Below are 17,978 nucleotides of genomic sequence, written 5' to 3' on the forward strand. Positions count from 1 at the left end.
TCTGGTGGTAGCTGGCGAGTTACATCAAAATACGGGAGTTGAAGCAGGGCTGATACCTCATTTACTCCATAAATACGTCTGTTAACAAGGCTGTTAACAGAAATTGCTTGAAGATGCGACTGGTGTCGACTGGCAGTGCGTACCTGGCACATTGCTTCACTTGTCAAGTCTGCTAACTGTTTTGCCGAGACCATGCAGAATCGACAAATTCGGCCGCTAGTGAAGCAACATGAAAAGCCCCCAAGACGATTCATTGAGAGATTGTCGCCACAGAAGCTGAATACAAGCACTTGGCCCTGTTTCATGGCTCCCCCCACATTGAACATGAACCCTTGATTATACATTTCCTTTAGGTCATCAATGAGTGGCTGCAGTACAGCAGTCAAGCCATATTTCTTGACATAAGCATCACGAACAAGCAAAACCAAGTAGATTTTGTGAAGCTGAGACCTGTACTTCACATGGATGTTCAGCAAGCAGCAGTACACGGCAAGAAGTTTATGCACACCTCGTTTAGCACCCAAGGGATTGACAACTTCAATTTCATCTGAATAAAACAAAAGTATAATTGTATGTGTGCTGCTCTCTGATATGAGAGATTGTAGGTGCTCTCTATATAGAAGACCATCAGTGTAGTCTCTGTATAAAGCAGGCACGCCCGGTTCAATCTTAGGAGTTGTGAAATGAGAAGCAATGTCGGGAACATTGCAAAGTGCACGGAGAAGCTTTGGCACAGGTACATAATGATACTTTGCACTTTTGCCAACTATATGTTGCTCAGGCGCAACAAAAGGAAAGTTCTCCTTTGCATATCTCTCACGCTTGCGTTTGTCACTAAGATCCTTGAATATGTCATGCAAAAATTCACATGTCAATAGATCATTTAGCACTGATGGTACTTCTGGCATTTTCATGGAGTGCACAATCTCATTTGCATAGGCCTTTAACACAATCTCAAAAACGAAGTGCAGTTCTGAAAAAAGCTTTTCTACAGCCGCATGTGGCAAGTTGTGACACTCGGTCACATTGAAGAAGAACCTCCATATAGCAGATTTTGCTTGCTGAACGAAGGAGCAAAACCCATCACTTGGGGAATCACTCTCCTGAAGCATTGAAGTTCCTTCATGATCGAACAGGGGACTGCCAATAGGCGTTGCGTTCTCTTCCACCACGATGCTTTCCACCAACACTGGATTATTTTCCAAAGGTGCCAAAGATTCTTCACTTTCCTGTGATTGGTGCGTCCGTTGGAGGCTTGTGCCTTGCTCCTCAAGCACATTTCTGTGCTGACGGTACAAGTGCGAACGGTATGACGAAAAGTTGGTGTAGGTGTTGGCACAACCATCAATGCCACAAAATATTCGAAAATTTGGCTCCCCACTATGTGCCACACCTATGTGTGTGACCACTTTTGTAAACTGAAATGAAAAATATGGGCACCTTGGACAGTACTTAGCTTCCATTACTACATGTGCTATGTCAAAAATATATGCCTGCCACTAACACGCAAGCATATGCCCAGGAGAGCAGTCTGTGATCTGAGGGTCATGCATTATGTGCATATATAGTGCAGTTACGCATTTTGTGGCGGCCAGAAAGAGAAAAGTTGATGGTGCAAATTGCGCACGTGCCCACACAAACGATGTCCGCACGCGCTTCCTCACAGACACGCACACGATGGTGCAAATTGCGCACGTGCCCACACAAACGATGTCCGCACGCGCGTCCTCACAGACACGCACACAATGGTGCAAATTGCGCACGTGCCCACACAAACGATGTCCGCACGCGCGTCCTCACAGACACGCACACGATGGTGTAAATTGCGCACGTGCCCACACAGACGATATCCGCACGCGCGTCCTCACAGACACGCACACGATGGTGTAAATTGCGCACGTGCCCACACAAACGATGTCCGCACGAGCGTCCTCACAGACACGCACACGAATTCTTCGGCGAAGTCTTATGCACATAAACATGCGCTAAGACGGCATGAAGAGAATGGTTTACACCAAGCGTCGTTTTCCTGTGCTTTGCGGCCCACGACTACAGCTGGGGCGCTATTCTGGACATTCCGCCATTTTCTTCGGAGCGTGACGTAGGCGCGACGCAAACAAAATGGCGCTGGTGGCCCGGTTTTGCTTACGTAACGTGACGCCAACTTGACGTTTCGCCTAAGAAACTGAAATGAAGGCACTGAATGTAGCGTTATCGGTAAAGCAAAACAGTTTTCCTCCGCAGTAAAAATAAAGCAGCTATCTCAAAGCGTATGATTATTCTGTCGAAAACGCTTCTCGCTTCCGTCGTCTGCTGCGTACAAGCCGTCGTCTGCTTCAGTAGCTCGGATGCGTGTCCCTGGAAAATGGAATGAGTCATCGCATGTTCGTGCCAACGCGCTTGTTTTCTTTCTTGAGACAACATACGCGAACTACCAGTGGTGATGCGCGCACGTTCTAGGCCACGTTATCGCTATTTCGTGAAACGCAAGTGACTCAGCCCGACTCGGCTGGCTTAGAAACGGCCGAATATCACCGATAGCGTTGCGCGCGCCAGAGATATCCACTAGAGCGACGCAAGCGCCGGCGCTGCCATCTCTTGTTCATTTCGCTGGTTACTCGCACCGCGGGAGGAAACTTCAAGGCGCCGCCTTGCGTATATTTCTTTTTGTAAGTTAGAAAAAAGCCGTTGTCATAACTTTTGATTGTGCGAAAAGGCATTAATCTCGATTACAATACAAATGCAGCAGTGAAAAGTGGACAACATTGCTGAAAGTTTGCTATATTCAACCAATATTATTTCGTATTTACGCGTTCTTTTAAAAAACGATGGCCCAAAACACAAATGCCAACACCACCCGAGAGCGATGCAAATACTATGAGCACGCGTTATGAACAAAAGATTTTCGTGGCGCCAAACGACGGGGAAAATGTGGCGATACGCATTCCTCTCGGCTGCCATTGCATATGGCTGCCCATTAGCATAATTCGCGCGGCTCGTCGCAGCAAAAATTATGGCGGAAAATCTCAGCAATGGCGGCCCTGCGCAACGTCACGCATCGTCAAAATGACGTTTACGAAACAGCCCTTCCTGTGACGCTCCTCATGAGATATTCCTTCAGCCAATCAGCAAGCTGGCATGGCGCATATCTTGAATCGCCACCACATATTCGCGCAATTGCAGATGCATTGCACTGGCTTCTGCACGCTACCGCTCACATTCTTTTTGAAGCGCTAACATCACAATATATCTGCCAAGGACCAAAAAAATGTATTAGTCCATAATATTTGCAGCTCCACGTCACGTTTCGTCATCTTGATGAAAACGCAAAATTGCATTTTGCAATACTTCCGCTTCCCGGCACAAATTTCAAAACACGTGACCTTTCGACAGCCAATCAGAGAGTAAACATGGCGGCTAATGGCGGCCGTGCAGCCGCCATGCGTGTCCAGAATAGAGCCCCTGCAGCCAAGTGCAGGCACGAACACGGGAAGTAGAAGAAATAGCGGAAATAACTTTATTTAATTCGATCATCGCGCAGTTGGCGCAAGCAGATAAACAAAGCGAAACTAACTAGCCGCGTGTAAAACTTTATTATACGCACCATTATACGCTTGCAAATATTTCTAAAAATATGAAATATTAAACACATGGTTTTTGTGTAGTTTATGGTGCTGCGATACAACAAAAAACGTGAAAAATTAGTGCATCACAGACGTTCATATATCCTGTGGCGCCCCGGTTCCGTGGTGAGCCAACCCCGCAGGCCCGGGGCCGCCTGGGATAGCCCGCCTAAAGTTCTACATTGCCCGCACGGTACGCACGGTACGCACGTTGGGTTACCGTCCTGCACGCTTCTTTGTGTTCGCGCTTTTGGCGCATATGTTCTTCAAACATGGCCTCAAAATGCCTTGTTGAGTTCCGAGAAAAGAAGATCGTCGTGCATTTCGACGGGTCACTGACACGGCAAGAGCTCATCGGAAACCTGCAGGCATCCAGCGTCCTGGCGAATGTGGATACAGCGCAGCTAAAGCTCACGGTACGTATACGCAGTGCGATTGATCATAAATTATATTTTTCTCATTGTGGTAAGAATTCTTCATAGTATATTCTCGCGCAGTGTTCTTAATTATTGACGAGCACAGGAACAAAGAAAAAAGACTACGAAGGGTTTGCGCACCATCCATTGTCATCGTCTTTGTTCCCGTGCTCGTCATAAGTACACAGCGCAAGAAGAAACTATGAACAACCAGCAACTAGCCCAATTCATCGCTCTTTCAACACATTTTTGCGCTTGGTCTGGTAGGAGCGCCGTGTTGAGTTTGTGTGCGTGCAATGTCGCGGTCATAATCGAAAAAGCGTCATATCTTCAAAATGCATGCATGTATGTAACCGCACTCCAGCCTGTAACCTTCATTGAAGCAGATTCCAATGAAATTTGTTGCAGTGTGAAGAAAAAAGAGAGTCCTGTAGTGGCCATAAAAGAAACGTGAACCATACTGTAGTGCTGAAGTACTTTATTAAGGCCTTGCAAAGGTTGGTTCTGTGATTGCCTAAAGAACGGTTACTTGCGTTCTCTTACGACGTCGCTGCGGTAAAGCTATTGGACAACAGTGCTATATACCAGTTTAGCCTTTAGTGCTACTTGAAGCTATTTCATTTTTTTAAAGTCTGTCAATTGTTTCCCGACGAGAACGCTATACTTATAAAGGTGTTCATGGTTTCATTTGAATTTCGCGCTGCAGTTGCAACACTGAATGTCAATATTTATCGTAACCCTTAAATTTCAGTTCTTGTTTGGAGTGATATTTTTTTATTTATAAGGCCATTTTGCACGTGATAGTGGACTATGGTTATCACGGTGCAAGGTGACCATGCAAGTGCAGGGATGCCTGGATGCATTTGTAGGAAACTATGCCTGGATGCGTACGAGTTCATTTGAGGGATCGCCAGCTGTTTCTGCGCAGGCGCGAGTACGAGCGGACGCGAGTCTGGGGGCTTTTGCTCCTTGAATTGCTTGTTATACGACTCTGCTTAGGCACTACGGAGGAGGTTTTTTTGTGGGCGTTTGTCCCTAGGCGTGCCGGCGTTGCGGAGTGCGGTCGTTTGTTTACGCTCGGACGCTGGCTGCTGGCGTGGTAAAATAGGTGAAGCAGCGGGCACTGACGGCCGAATTGGTGACCGCTGTGTCGGACAGAATCTCCGGCACCTGCGGCACTCGTGCTAACTCAATCGTAGCGGATCATAGCTTTCTCGCGCCTTTCAGCAATGTACCTTGTAAATTTACATCACTGATGTTTCTGTGGGAGCAGTAGCGACAGTAGTAGAGCCCGGACCGCATATATTAAAAATCTAGAAGGCAGAGCGCCTTAGTAATCGTGGTTGAACGCAAGTGGGTGAAAGGCCGCCGGTGACGATGACTGACTCGACACCAGCGGCGCAGGCGCGAGAAAGTCTGTCCGACGTACATTCAGAAGTGAAGTTCTGACTGATGTTGCTGAAGTCGCGGGGTGCGGTAGTGCTGAACTTAGCGTCACAAGTTGGCGGCTGGACGTAATTATATTTACTCAATCGTGCTTTTTACTAATTGTAACAACGTGACATTATTTCGCATTATTGGCGGCGCCTCCAGCACACCAAAGCGGCAATGGGGACACCAAAGCTAGAACCCGGACTGGACCGTGGGTAGGGGCTCGCAGAGGCCCCAACCCACAGGTCGTCCTGCTTCCAGCTTTGATACCCCCGCTACCCCTTGGGTGCCTTAGCTTAATATCCTGCGCCGCCTGCGTTATTGTAACCTCATCTGCTCTCCTAAGGCATCCATTTGCCAATTACATTTGCTGTCCTGGAGCAGTGCTTGTAAAATATCCAATCTATCCCTTTCAATAGATGAAGCACCAATAGTGACGGCACACAGGAAGGAATTACAGATAGGACAAGGCACTACTTGGAACTGTTTATTGAAGTCAAAGGTGGCTGTATATATAGCCATGAGAAGAGGGGAACGAAAAAAGAGGGACACTGACTATGTGAATGCGCACTTGCGAGAACACTGAACATATATATAAAAGAAATAACGTTTAATCTCAATCTAAAACTTATCTAAAAACATGCTTTCCTTCGTGTAAATATTCAGAGATGCGGTGCTGCAAAGGTGTCCCCTCATTTCTTAATTTGGTTGGCCTCCAACAATTCATGCGCCACAGAATCTTTACTTTTAAACACGGTTGTTGTATCATGAAGCCTTGCTTCACGTACTTGTTTATTTTCATTCCCGCAGGCCTTGCACTGAAGCGGCAAATTTGAACCATATCCCTTCTTAAATGAAAGGTTATGTTCCCGCAGGCGTTCATTAATACATCGGCCAGTTTGGTCGATATACTCTTTCCCACACTTCAGCGGTATGCGGTATATGACCCCTTCTTCACACTTAACGAAAGGGTTCGTATGTTTAATAGGACATGCTACTTGCTTAGACTCATCCGAACCAATCAGGCGGCACAAAGTAGCAAGTTTTCGGGGCGCAGAAAAAAAACCACAGGAATTTTGTATTTCATGGCGACGTGTTTAAGATTATGTGCCACTTTATGAGAATAGGGTATCACCACTGGTTTAGCTTTCTTTTCGACTGTTTGACCTTCTTCACTTTTTTTTCTTTCTTTTTCCACTTTTTTCAATAACGCCTCTGAAACTGCGCTTAAAACCAAGCAAGGAAAGCCAGCCTTCCTCAACTTCAAAATCTGGCCGTCAAAGCTTGCTTGTGCCTTATGACAGCAAGATTTTTTCAGGGAGGATTCGGGGCACATAGTGGCAATTGCACGTTGAACAGTCTTGGAGTGTGTGTTGGACTGTATACCGCTGAAGTGTGGGAAAGAGTATATTGGCCAAACTGGCGGATGTATTAATGAACGCCTGTGGGACCATGACCTTTCATTGAAAAATTGATATGGTTCAAACTTGGCGCTTCATTGCAAGGCCTGCGGGAATGAGAAGAAACAAGTATGTGAAGCAAGGCTTCATGATACAACAATCATGTTTAAAAGTAAGAATTCTGTGGCACGTGAATTGTTGGAGGCCAACCAGATTAAGAAAACAGGGGACACCTGTGTCAGCACCCCGTCTCTGAATATTTACACAAAGGAAAGCATGTTTTTTAGATAGGTTTTAGATTTAGATTAAACGTGATTCCCTTCATTTATATCTTCAGTGTTCTTGCACGTGCGAATTCACATAGTCAGTGTTCCTCTTTTTTCGTTCCCCTCTCCTCATGGCTATATAATCGGCCACTTTTGACTTCAATAAACAGTGGCAAGTAGCGCCTTTTGTCCTGTCTGTATTCCTTCCTGTGTGCCATCACTATTGGCGCTTCATCTATTGAAAGATATGCACCAACTAGCCCCACGTGTCTTACTCCAATCTATCGTCGCGCCGAAAAAAGCGACCCAGAACTATACAACACCAATAAGAACCTTGCCCATTCAGACACAGCGATCACCAAATGGCACGTCTGTGCCAACTGCCTCACCGCGCGGGCAGCCAGTGGTGGAGCATTAACAAACTCGACCGCACTTCGCAATGCCAGCATCTAGGGGACAAATGCATAAACACGCGCTAAGAAACCTCCTCCGTAGTGCCTAGGCAGAGTCATATTCAAGGAGCAAAAGCCCCCCGATTCTCCCTCTCATGCCCGCTCTTACTCGTGCCTGCACACACACGACTGGCGATCCCTCAAATGAACGTCTCGTTAGATGCGTGGCTTCGTGTCGTTACATTGTAGGCGCTCGTCAGTCGGTGCGGTGATTTCAACCTCGCTTTCATTAGCATAATGCCGGCGCTGCAGGAGATAGCTAGCCTTGCACTTTTGTGCCGCATTCGAAAGGCTGCTGGTTCTACCATGTCGAGGCCGGTCATAGATTGCGACATGCCAGCTTTTTGTGATCGCGCCCAGAAAATGCAGCATGCGAAACGAAACCACGCTTTCAAGTATCACGTCAGAGTGTGCTTATTTAGTTGTGCGGCCACGGTGGCTACCCGTCACGGAGCGCACGCATTTGCTCCCTTTGGCCATAATCGCCACTGTTCCAATCACCGTGCCACATCCGACGCCTTAAAAAAAATCTAAGTGACCCGTAATGCTGCAGTAAACAATACTTTGCTGCTGAATGAAGAATAAGTACAGCAATATTCTTTTCTTAACCTTTTGCAACAGGTGTATGATGAAGACTTCAAAGTATTTGTAGATGTCCGAGATGACTTTGTCATTATCGACAAACTTAAATTGCAACTAAAAGAAGTGAGCGAGTACCGGTAAGTTCAACACAAAGAAGTACTGGCATGACATTTTTGACCTCATTTTATGTTTGCAATAAAGGTTTTCAATTTTGAAACCCTAAACACATAAGCCTCAAAACAGCCTAAATAATTTCCCATGACAGCGTTGCTAAATCTTGGTTTCGTTTCCAAGGAGGTAGGCGTATGTGTCATGATGCTGAAGGCGGTCACGCGACAGCAGCACATTGTGACATTTCTGCACTTTCCCAGGCTTGCTCAATTGCTGGTAAAGTATTGTAGGCATTCAACTGTAGTAGTGTAGCGCAATATGGCAGAAAAATACACAAACAAAAGAGACAAGCACGGTTGCCACAATCAACTGTGTACTGAGAGGCCATCCACCATTTGGTGGGCATGCACACCATCGCATCACTGGGAGAAAATCTACGACACAAGAAAGCTTGTGTCAAATAAATGGCATTCATAAAATCGTGCTCGAGATAGTGCAGGCTTGTGGATGCTTCAATGCCGCAGATAGCTAAAGGCATTCTTTTTGATAAAAAAATGCTTCCAGTGCGAATGGTGACATGCTGTTCTACCCCTGCCTATAATCTTGTAACTCTGTCGTATAATGTAGTTATGAAGGAACACCCGTGGTTGTTTTATATCCTCACTTGCTTTCAGTACACATCTGGAAATAGTAAAACATAACGAAATTGAAACTTGACAAAGCAATAATATTCACAGAATCTTTAAGACTTGTAAAGGCATTAATTTCTTTACAAAAGCATACAAATCCTGTTTTCATTGAACTTTACTCACTCTTATGCAACAGCTATTTGTCACATAGACATGTAATATGCTGGGTACCTGGTCATAGAGGCATCGAGGGTAGTGTACTAGCTGACAAAATGGCCACATCGTTCACATCACTAGCTATTATTCCTACAACTGCTGTCCCTGTCACAGATCTGAAGCCTTTCTTATGAAAGAAACTGTGAAACCACAATTACGTTTCTGGCCCTCCGCCACAAAATTGCGGCAAACAGATGTCCTATTCTATCGCCTCATAATAGAACACACATTTGGGAGCCATAATTTTCTACCCATGGCACACGATTTGTGGCCGTCGACACAAACAATGGAGTCCTACGCCACGTCTGTAGCGTCACTACCCTCACTGCCGAGACGGCTGAAGAAGTGGCCATCGCCCTGGCCACTCTAGATACCACCTGTCACACCATTGTGTGTGACTCTCGCTTAGCCGTCACTAACTTCAGCAAAGTCCGTATTTCTCCTCAAGCTCTTTGCATCCTCTGCCAGGCGCCTCGCTCAAAAGACGGCACGATCTCCCTGACATGGATCCCAGCCCATGCGGGCCCTGTCCACCCACACCACCCCAGCCTCAGTGAGGTCACCCACTCCATTGCGCGAGGCCTAGTCAACTGCGCCTGAGTTACTGGAGATGAGTTGGATACCAGGGACAATCTGACCACTTATAACAATCTCGTTAAGGCCTTTTACCTCAGTGGCTGAATCTCCCCCCCCCCCACCTCGCTCCAAGTTAAGCCGTGCGCTGGCTACCACCCTGCGTCTGCTACAAACATACCCTTTACCTGCCCGCCTCCACCTTATATTCCCAGACGTTTACACTACCCCCAACTGCCGGTGCTGTGGCACTCACCTGGCTACGCTTCCACATATGCTGTGGGCATGCCCAGCACAGTACGCACACATTAACACCACAACCCTCTCGTCAAGGTTGCGTGAGGCTCTTCGGAGCTCCGCCCTCGAAGACCAAACCTGGGCGACCCAGCACGCCCGTGAGGCGGCGGCGAGGCAAGCCCTCGACGTCCCCTCATGGGAGGCTTAGGCCTGCCCATCATAAAGTGCTGGTTCTTTAATAAAAGTTTATTCCTCCTGCTTCTGCTGAAATGAATCTCAAAGCTGTCGCAGATGCGGATAGAGGCTGACCATCCTCCATGTCTATACTGGAGTGTCGGGAAGCCGAAGCTAAGAGAAAGAAAAATTTTCCTCTGGCATACCGTTATTGTGTCCCACTTCACCCGGCAATGTTTACCAGCAATGCAGTCCTCAGTTTCTTGAATGATGTTGTCCTACATGTTATTAGTCCCGTACATTCGCAGCACTTCCTCTGTTCAGAGCAGGCCACTGCGATAGCACTATTGTATAGCACATGCCTCCAGGCCCTTGTGTCTCAAGGGCTCAAAAAAGGCAGTGGTGCTGTAGTCAATTTTAGCATCTGATATTTTTTGTATATTGTATCATTCTTTCGCAGTGCATCTTAATGCTCATAGTACACATCATTTCTCATTACTCATCCGATAATCTTATTACACATTTAATTTATGCACTTTAGAGCGACCATTTTTAAGGCCCCTTTACAGTCATGTCATATCAACTTCATAGAACTTATAACTACACCGCGAACTCATTACCACGGGCATGGCGCTCGTTGGCCATACCTGGCCCTTGCGCCATTAAACGTCTAACATTCATTCACTCAACTTATTAGGGTGTAAAATAACCTGACGTTCATTATGGCTGCCTGCATGAAATCCCGTGTAAATGCAGCACGACCTCTGGCCTCTTCTTCAAGCATTCAGGCGGAGTCCTTTCCTTTCCAGCCCCAAGTTTCGCACTTTCAATGAAACACTCGGCCACAGCAAAAACTACCGTCATTGGGAAGCTTGCCGAAAAAAAGTCGGCCTGCCTGGAAGTCAAAGGTATTGTATGATATGTGGGCACTAGTTCCAGAGCACAGATTCCATGCGCTGCCATGCAAGACACTTTTTATCAATCTTCGAGTGGGCAGAATCAAAAGGCACAAGGCCTTTCTTGGCAATGTGTAAAGAAATGTATTTCTGTAGTTTTATGTTACAAAACCGCGATCTGATTGTGTGGCATGCTGTGGTGGGAGCCACTGGATTATTTTGAATGCCTGGGCTTCTTTGTATAAGCCTGTATGCACATACACAAGTGCCTTCACATTTCACCCTATGGAAATGCAGCTGCCATGGCCAGGAATCGGACCCGCAACCTCACGCTTAGTAGAGCAACGCCAGAGCCACTGAGCCACCATGGCATGCGGCAGGTGGGAAGGATAGATCGCAGCTTCTCGATTTGAAACTGAAATTGTGTTCTGATCATGTACGTTGTGGGTACTTTCTACGTTGCCAAGAAAGGACTTCTGCCTTTTCATTATGCCCACTCGATCATTTTGAAAAAGTGGTATGCATGACTGTGCATAGAATCTGGGCTCTGGAAGTAGTGCTGACATCTCGTACAATACATTTGATTTCCAGGTAGGCCACCTTTTCTTCAGTGGGCCTCCTTGTGGTTTTCATTGCTGTTGCCGAGTATCTCTCGCAGAGCTTAACTTGCTGCTGGAAGGGTAAAGGCCCAGCCTGAACGCTTGAAGGAAAGGCCAAAGGTTGTCTACATTTACACAGGATTTCATACAACCTCAAAAAGGTTGCAGGCAGATATGTTGACCCTCTCGCTTCTGCAGACCCTAATAAGTTGCAAGAACTCTGCTCCCGGGTGCATGCTGAAAGCAAATGAGAATATAAAATAATTATGGCAAAACAGCACAAATGATGGAATGGGTGAAAAACGAACAGGACAATATTCTGTCCAGCACCTGGCCGTTTTACGAGTCCCGTCGTCTGCACTGTTTTGTCATAATGTACTTAAACTAACAAGTCCAGCCAAGGACACTTGCGCAACATAAAACAATGTGGGTGTCCCTTCATAACTACATCATGCAACAAAGTTTACATTGGCCAGACAGAACTATGTGCAAATGAGTATCTTAAGGAGGACGCTGAAATTGCAAGGAAGAGAATAGGTATGCACATTCGGCCATGCACTTTGCATGTGAATGCGAGTCACGACTTCAGTAGGCAAATTGTAGGCAGAAGCAAAAGCGCATGTCACAGTACGCATTGGAGGCATTCTTTGACAAAAATAATGCTTCTGTTTGCGGCAAAATGAAGCATCCACAAGCCTGCACCATTCCGAGTGCAATCTTATGAAGGCACTTTTTCAACACTTTTTTTGTCGTCACATATTTTCCTCGAGTGCATGCTCAACAAATGGTACATTTGTTGGTGCCCGTGCTTGATATACTTTATTGTCTGTCTGTATGTTCCCTGCACTAAACTTCCATAGGATTTTACCTATGTTTTCCATTAAAAGAATCGCCTATAACGCCACGAGCGCAGGTATTCATAATTTTCCTACTAATATACAATTAAATTTATTTCTATGTTTTTCATTAGCTGTAAGAAAGAATCTTGAAGATTGACTACCAGTTGACTACCAGCTCTTTTATTCACTATAGAAAAATTCTGAGATTCGTCTTGGTGTTCTATAGCTGTGGTTATTTTGACCTACTATTGCAGAGTTGTGGATGTTTTGGACGTTGAAGTAGCACAAATGCCGCTGCAGCTAGTACCTACACTTACGTCATACACACTCCCACCAGTACCGCTGGACATCCAAATGGCTGTTGAGAAACATCGTGCTGGGATGCACTTTGAAAAGAGGCAGCGACTCATCCAGTGGTTGTTTCATGACCTCTGCTCATATGGAATGTGAGAGGCAGTTTATATACTTTTGCGCACCTTGTTTTTACAATGCTGTTATCTTGTTGCACTGGATGGCCTTCCTACAGTAAACTTGCAATAATTCAAACTTGGATATTTTGTAGTCTCAGTTAATTCAAACAAATCTTGTATTTTTGTTTGACCCACTATGTTTTTAATGTACTTAAAAGCCACTTAATTCAAACTGCAGCATTTGGTTAATTCTGCTAGTTCAAACTTATTTTTATTGTCCGTACCGAAAATATCAGCTGCCTTTGTCACTTCAGCTGAACATTTGAGTGCATATATCTTTCAAACAGCTGAAAATGAAGCTGATTGCCTGCGTGCAGTTGTCAAAGCTGTCAAAACCATGAGGAGAAAAGAACTGGTTGCCCTTGCTGGAATAGAAAACTTAGTTTTGAAATCACAAGCTGCTAAAAGCCGTCAACAATTTGCAGTTGATTTTAAATATGCGAATAAATGAATATTTCATTACAGTATAGGCTAATATATGTTTCCCCAAGTCATGTTTATGCTTGCATCTCATAATTCAAATGAAATTCTGGGGTGCCGTTGAGTAAGAATTATCTGGTCTACTGTATGGTGCTAAATAAAGTGAGCCTCCTGTTTCATTTTTTGTAGTACACACTGTTTCTTAGCATGTATGTGTGCAAAAGTGTTGTCAATGCAAGCATGCAATGTTGCTCATTCAGTTTTGGCCAATGTGCAGTAATTGTAAACTGACAGCTAAGAGAAGTATGCTTGCATGAGCATGCAGGTTCATATACAGCCTGTTCCTACTTAGGGACTATCTAAAACAATGCAAGAGATAATCATGATTCAACTGATTTTGATCATTAGGTGTCAGCTGTGATGTAAAAGTTAACAGCACAGTTAAGAAAAGTTCAGCAAAGAACTTAAGGTATTTTAGGACACATGTTGCTTGCATTTGTATACACATCCTTGGATTGTGCCACAGAAATGCACTTGACATATCCCAGTCACGTGAGCAAATTTAGTGATCCTTCGAGCGTGTTCACCTCGCTGAGTGTCGCTTTGGTGGCATGGTACTAGAAATCAAAATTAATTCGTAATTCGGGATTGATCACAATTACAATCTACGAAGCCATGGGGTGTCAAAAATGAACATTTCCAGCTTGATATGGCTTTGCTTTTCTCGCAAAGGCGCTCGTAACATTTGAAATCATGAGAAAAAATTATCTTAGAATTAGTGCACTCCTCAATTTATTTATTTATTTATTTATTTTTAGGAATCAGCATTTATTTATTTTTAGAACCCAAGACCACAAGCTGTGATTAAATTGTCACTTTTTCACAAAGTAAAAAGGCACGACACTAATATACTCAATTTTGGTGCATAATAGGAGCAACAGGTGGTCAGGCAAATGAAAGTTACACTTTCAACTTTCATAGCCAGCAAGTCAATCTGTGGCATTAACACCAAAAAATCAGTCCTGTAGCACTGTAGCGTTTCTGGTATTGCTCCCACTACCTCAATTAAGTCAGAAATTTGTGTTGTGTGAGAAATGCCCATTACCTTAATCAGTAAGCACACTTGATTTTACTGATTTTTACAGTGCCTCTCTTTGTGTTACTTGCAGTAATTACACTATTAGTAGAGAATGTGTACGCTTTCTTCTTTTGAATTTTGATACACATGGCTCGCTGACCTCTCTGGTAACACTGGTTTTTGTTTAGGCATCCAGGAAAGCTGTATGAGGAAGCAAGCAAAGCGCTGGTAGCAAAATACCCCAGTTTGGCTGACAGCACTGGAACTGGATATGTAAGCTTTACTACTTTTTACGTATTGCTGATTTCTACTAAGTAATATCTGCAGCAGTTTGTCCTTTGATCAGAATTTTTTTTCTACAGCAAAATATAGTAAGATAGATGGAACGTGTTATGTTTATGGTAAAATTTTACTTTCATGCGCGATGTGCCTGTAGTACTGCCACAGTGTTTTTGTTAGTGGCACAGCACTTGATCTCTTTGAAAAATTACGGCTCAGCAGTGACTGCTGTGCAATATCGTTTCATCTGTTGCATTTGGTACTGCACAGAAGTATGCCTTGGCCAAATATATTTAGCACGTAGCTTTAGTTCTCCCATAACTGCCGCGATTACTAGCAGGTACATTCACATGTAGGCTTTTGATTAGCTAGCATGTGCACTGCCAGCACTCAACATGGCTGGTAATGAGGTCTGTGTTGTTCATCTCATGCACGTAATGTGAACACCTGAGAGAGTATTTGCATGTTACAGTGACCCGTAGCACCTTGCACATGCCCTAACCACTCTGAACATTAATTTGCATATTTTAATTTCTTGATGCATGCTTTAGAATACCCCAGTAAGCAAAACGTTATTGAAAGCAGCACAGTGCTTTAGAAAAAAATGCACATTTTGTCTTAATGTTTCAGAATGTTTCAAAGCAATGCTATCAACTGGCAGATCTGCGAATTTCTAGCTCTGCTTTGCAGTAATAACCAAAACATATTAGTAACCATATTGTGAGATGTAATAAAATGTTGACATTTTGAACTTTCAGGATTCTTGGAGGGAATCGTTGCGCTTCAAGGCGAAGTATGAAAGGAGAAAGATAAAGATACAGCGTGGGGAAATTGTGCCTACCAAAAGGACTCCCACAAGTACATTGGCCAGTAGCGAGACAATGGCGAAAAGAATGAAAAGACCTACTGCTGTAAGCATCAGTTGCCTGGCGTTGGCATGTAACATCATTTAGTTTGAATGGTGTCTGGTACATTTTTTTTTTCTTTCTTAGGTTGTTGAAGTGTGGGATGGCGAAGATGAGAGCAGCATCAGAAGCCACATTGCTTCCATGAAAAAGGAGCTTCTGAAACCAAAGGCTAACTTTTCATATGTCACAGATTGCATGTTACGGACATTCAGAACTCGACGGGACTGGATTGAAAAGGAGTGCCCAACAATCCAGGCTATCACGGATGAATATCCAGCTCTGAAATTAAGCGCCATGGTAATTACTGCTGTGTTTTTTAAAATGTGTTGTTGTATGCTTGGTTACCAAATACATTTCCTGTATTGCATGGGGGTGCAACATACTTCCATACGCATTCTGGCCAGGTTTGTGGGCTCTCCTACAGTGTTGCACAAGGAGGTGAAATAATGCACAGTCATAAAAACTGCTCTAATGGCACATGTAAAATTTTTAAAATCTGGGAATGCAATGATTGTGTTTTATTATTTAGGTTTCACTGTAGCATCAGTGTTGTACTGTGGAAGTTTTACATGTTCAATATAACTGCCTCTGAATAAGTATAAGTCATAGCGCACTGTTTAGTAAGCATAATAGTATTTGGACTGTACTGTTTGCATTCATTGTGCTTCCATCAATCTTTCTTCAACAAATTGTGAGTTTAGTAGTTGCACGAATGCACCATTTTTTAGCGTTCTGAAACACTGCAGTAATTGGAATGGCTACGTACTTGGCTTGCTGGAATATGAACACAAGCTAGCCTTCTCGGGGTTGGCTATGTGGCCCTCCAAACAACTCTGTGCTATGTCACAGCTACTTTGGGCAGCCGAACAAGGTTTATCACAGAAGTTTCATGACAAAAAAAACTATTCCAAGGACTCCTGCTCGCTGTTCACTGCTTGGATCCTTTGAGCCATTAGATAAAAGAGGAGAGGAAGAACATGGTGTCCTTTGATATAGGGTACCCTAAAATTTCCCCATCATTCATTGTCATGTTAGTTGTTTGCAGAAAGGCACTTAGAAAATCTTTCTCTTATACTTTGCATGACATATTAGTGATATGGAATGCCATGGCTCCATGCAATGCATAGTGATGCCATGACCAGTCCTTGTACGTGCAATGGACTTCTTGGGTGCAATCTTGTACGCGTTCCAAAATAGAACGGAGGCGGTCCATTCTTTACGTCACGAAATAGGCGGTATGTTCCATTCCGTTCGTACAATAGCAGACGACACGGAATGATTGACAGCAGATATCACGTCACAATTGATGTCGTGGCGCTTGGCACAGTTCAAATTGACGAATCATATTTGGCTCGGTGGAACGAACCGCCTCCGTTCTATTTTGGAACGCATACAAGATCGCACCCCTGGTCTACGCAAAGTTTAAGTGTAACTTTCAAAAGAGAAACTAAAGCTGCTGCCTGCCTCATTGCTTTAATTGTATGCTCATAACCTGTTCTCTAGTTTTGAAAGCTGCTAGGGTATTTTGTAGCATTATAATATTTTAGGATATTTCAGGTGAATGCTATTGTTCAAGTAGCTTATCGTCCAATTTGCACCATGTAAAGACTAAGTTAACCCACTTGTTAGCTAGCAGATAACACATTCCTAGTAGTTCTTGCAGCATGCATTTATTTCCATCACGGTTAGTTTTGTGCGTTCGAGTTGTAGCTCAAGGCTTCCAATATAAGTTGTGCAAACTGGTTTAGGCAAAATACACTGCTTGTACAGCCAGAGAATTTGAAAAAAATCAGGCTGTGAGACGAGTGACTGCAATTTTTTTTATTTTCTTTGCTTCAGAGCAAAGCGCTAATGCAAGGACTGACCATTTTATCTTTTATTTTTCCTCCATTAAGCTTCACAACGAGTTTATGCTGCAAACAGGTGTTGACGTGAGTACAACACTGCGACCCCTACTGCGTGCTGTTGCAAAGAAGGTAATTGAAAAAGCCCAGAAGAAACAGCATCTTGAGGCATTTCTTGCGGACTTTAACAGTCGCTTGGAGGCTGCCACCGAGGACAAAAAAAAAATGGTAAAGAGGCTGTTCTGCTTGATGATTCGAATTCACTAATATATGTTTAATCATGATGATCATGCTAAGGAAAGTGTACTTAATGAGTGAACTGAAGTAAAGGTATGGCGAATGTCATCCGTGTGGGAATAGTATAGACATAGAACATGATAGCTTATGTAGTGGATCAAACTACTCACTGGAGGAGCCATACTTGCCGGTTTACAGAGAGCGTTTGCACTCCTAAGAGTCCTGTTGTTATGAAAAAACTGCTTACCTGATCTTAATGCTCCATTAGTGCATCTAACAAATAACCCTTCATAATCTG

General features: G+C 44.2%; 1 protein-coding gene across 1 annotated transcript; it reads left to right on the forward strand.

Annotated features, from left to right (window-relative positions):
• Positions 1 to 3,895: 3,895 nt before the first annotated feature.
• Positions 3,896 to 17,710, forward strand: LOC135904293 (uncharacterized). Its single transcript, XM_065434923.2, has 7 exons — positions 3,896 to 4,039; positions 8,210 to 8,307; positions 12,699 to 12,890; positions 14,601 to 14,685; positions 15,450 to 15,602; positions 15,684 to 15,896; positions 17,495 to 17,710. The coding sequence occupies exons 1-7, from the start codon at positions 3,896 to 3,898 to the stop codon at positions 17,708 to 17,710; spliced, it is 1,101 nt and encodes a 366-aa protein (XP_065290995.2).
• Positions 17,711 to 17,978: the final 268 nt, after the last annotated feature.

This window comes from Dermacentor albipictus, chromosome 2 (genome assembly GCF_038994185.2).
Source record: "Dermacentor albipictus isolate Rhodes 1998 colony chromosome 2, USDA_Dalb.pri_finalv2, whole genome shotgun sequence".
Lineage (NCBI taxonomy): Eukaryota > Metazoa > Arthropoda > Arachnida > Ixodida > Ixodidae > Dermacentor > Dermacentor albipictus.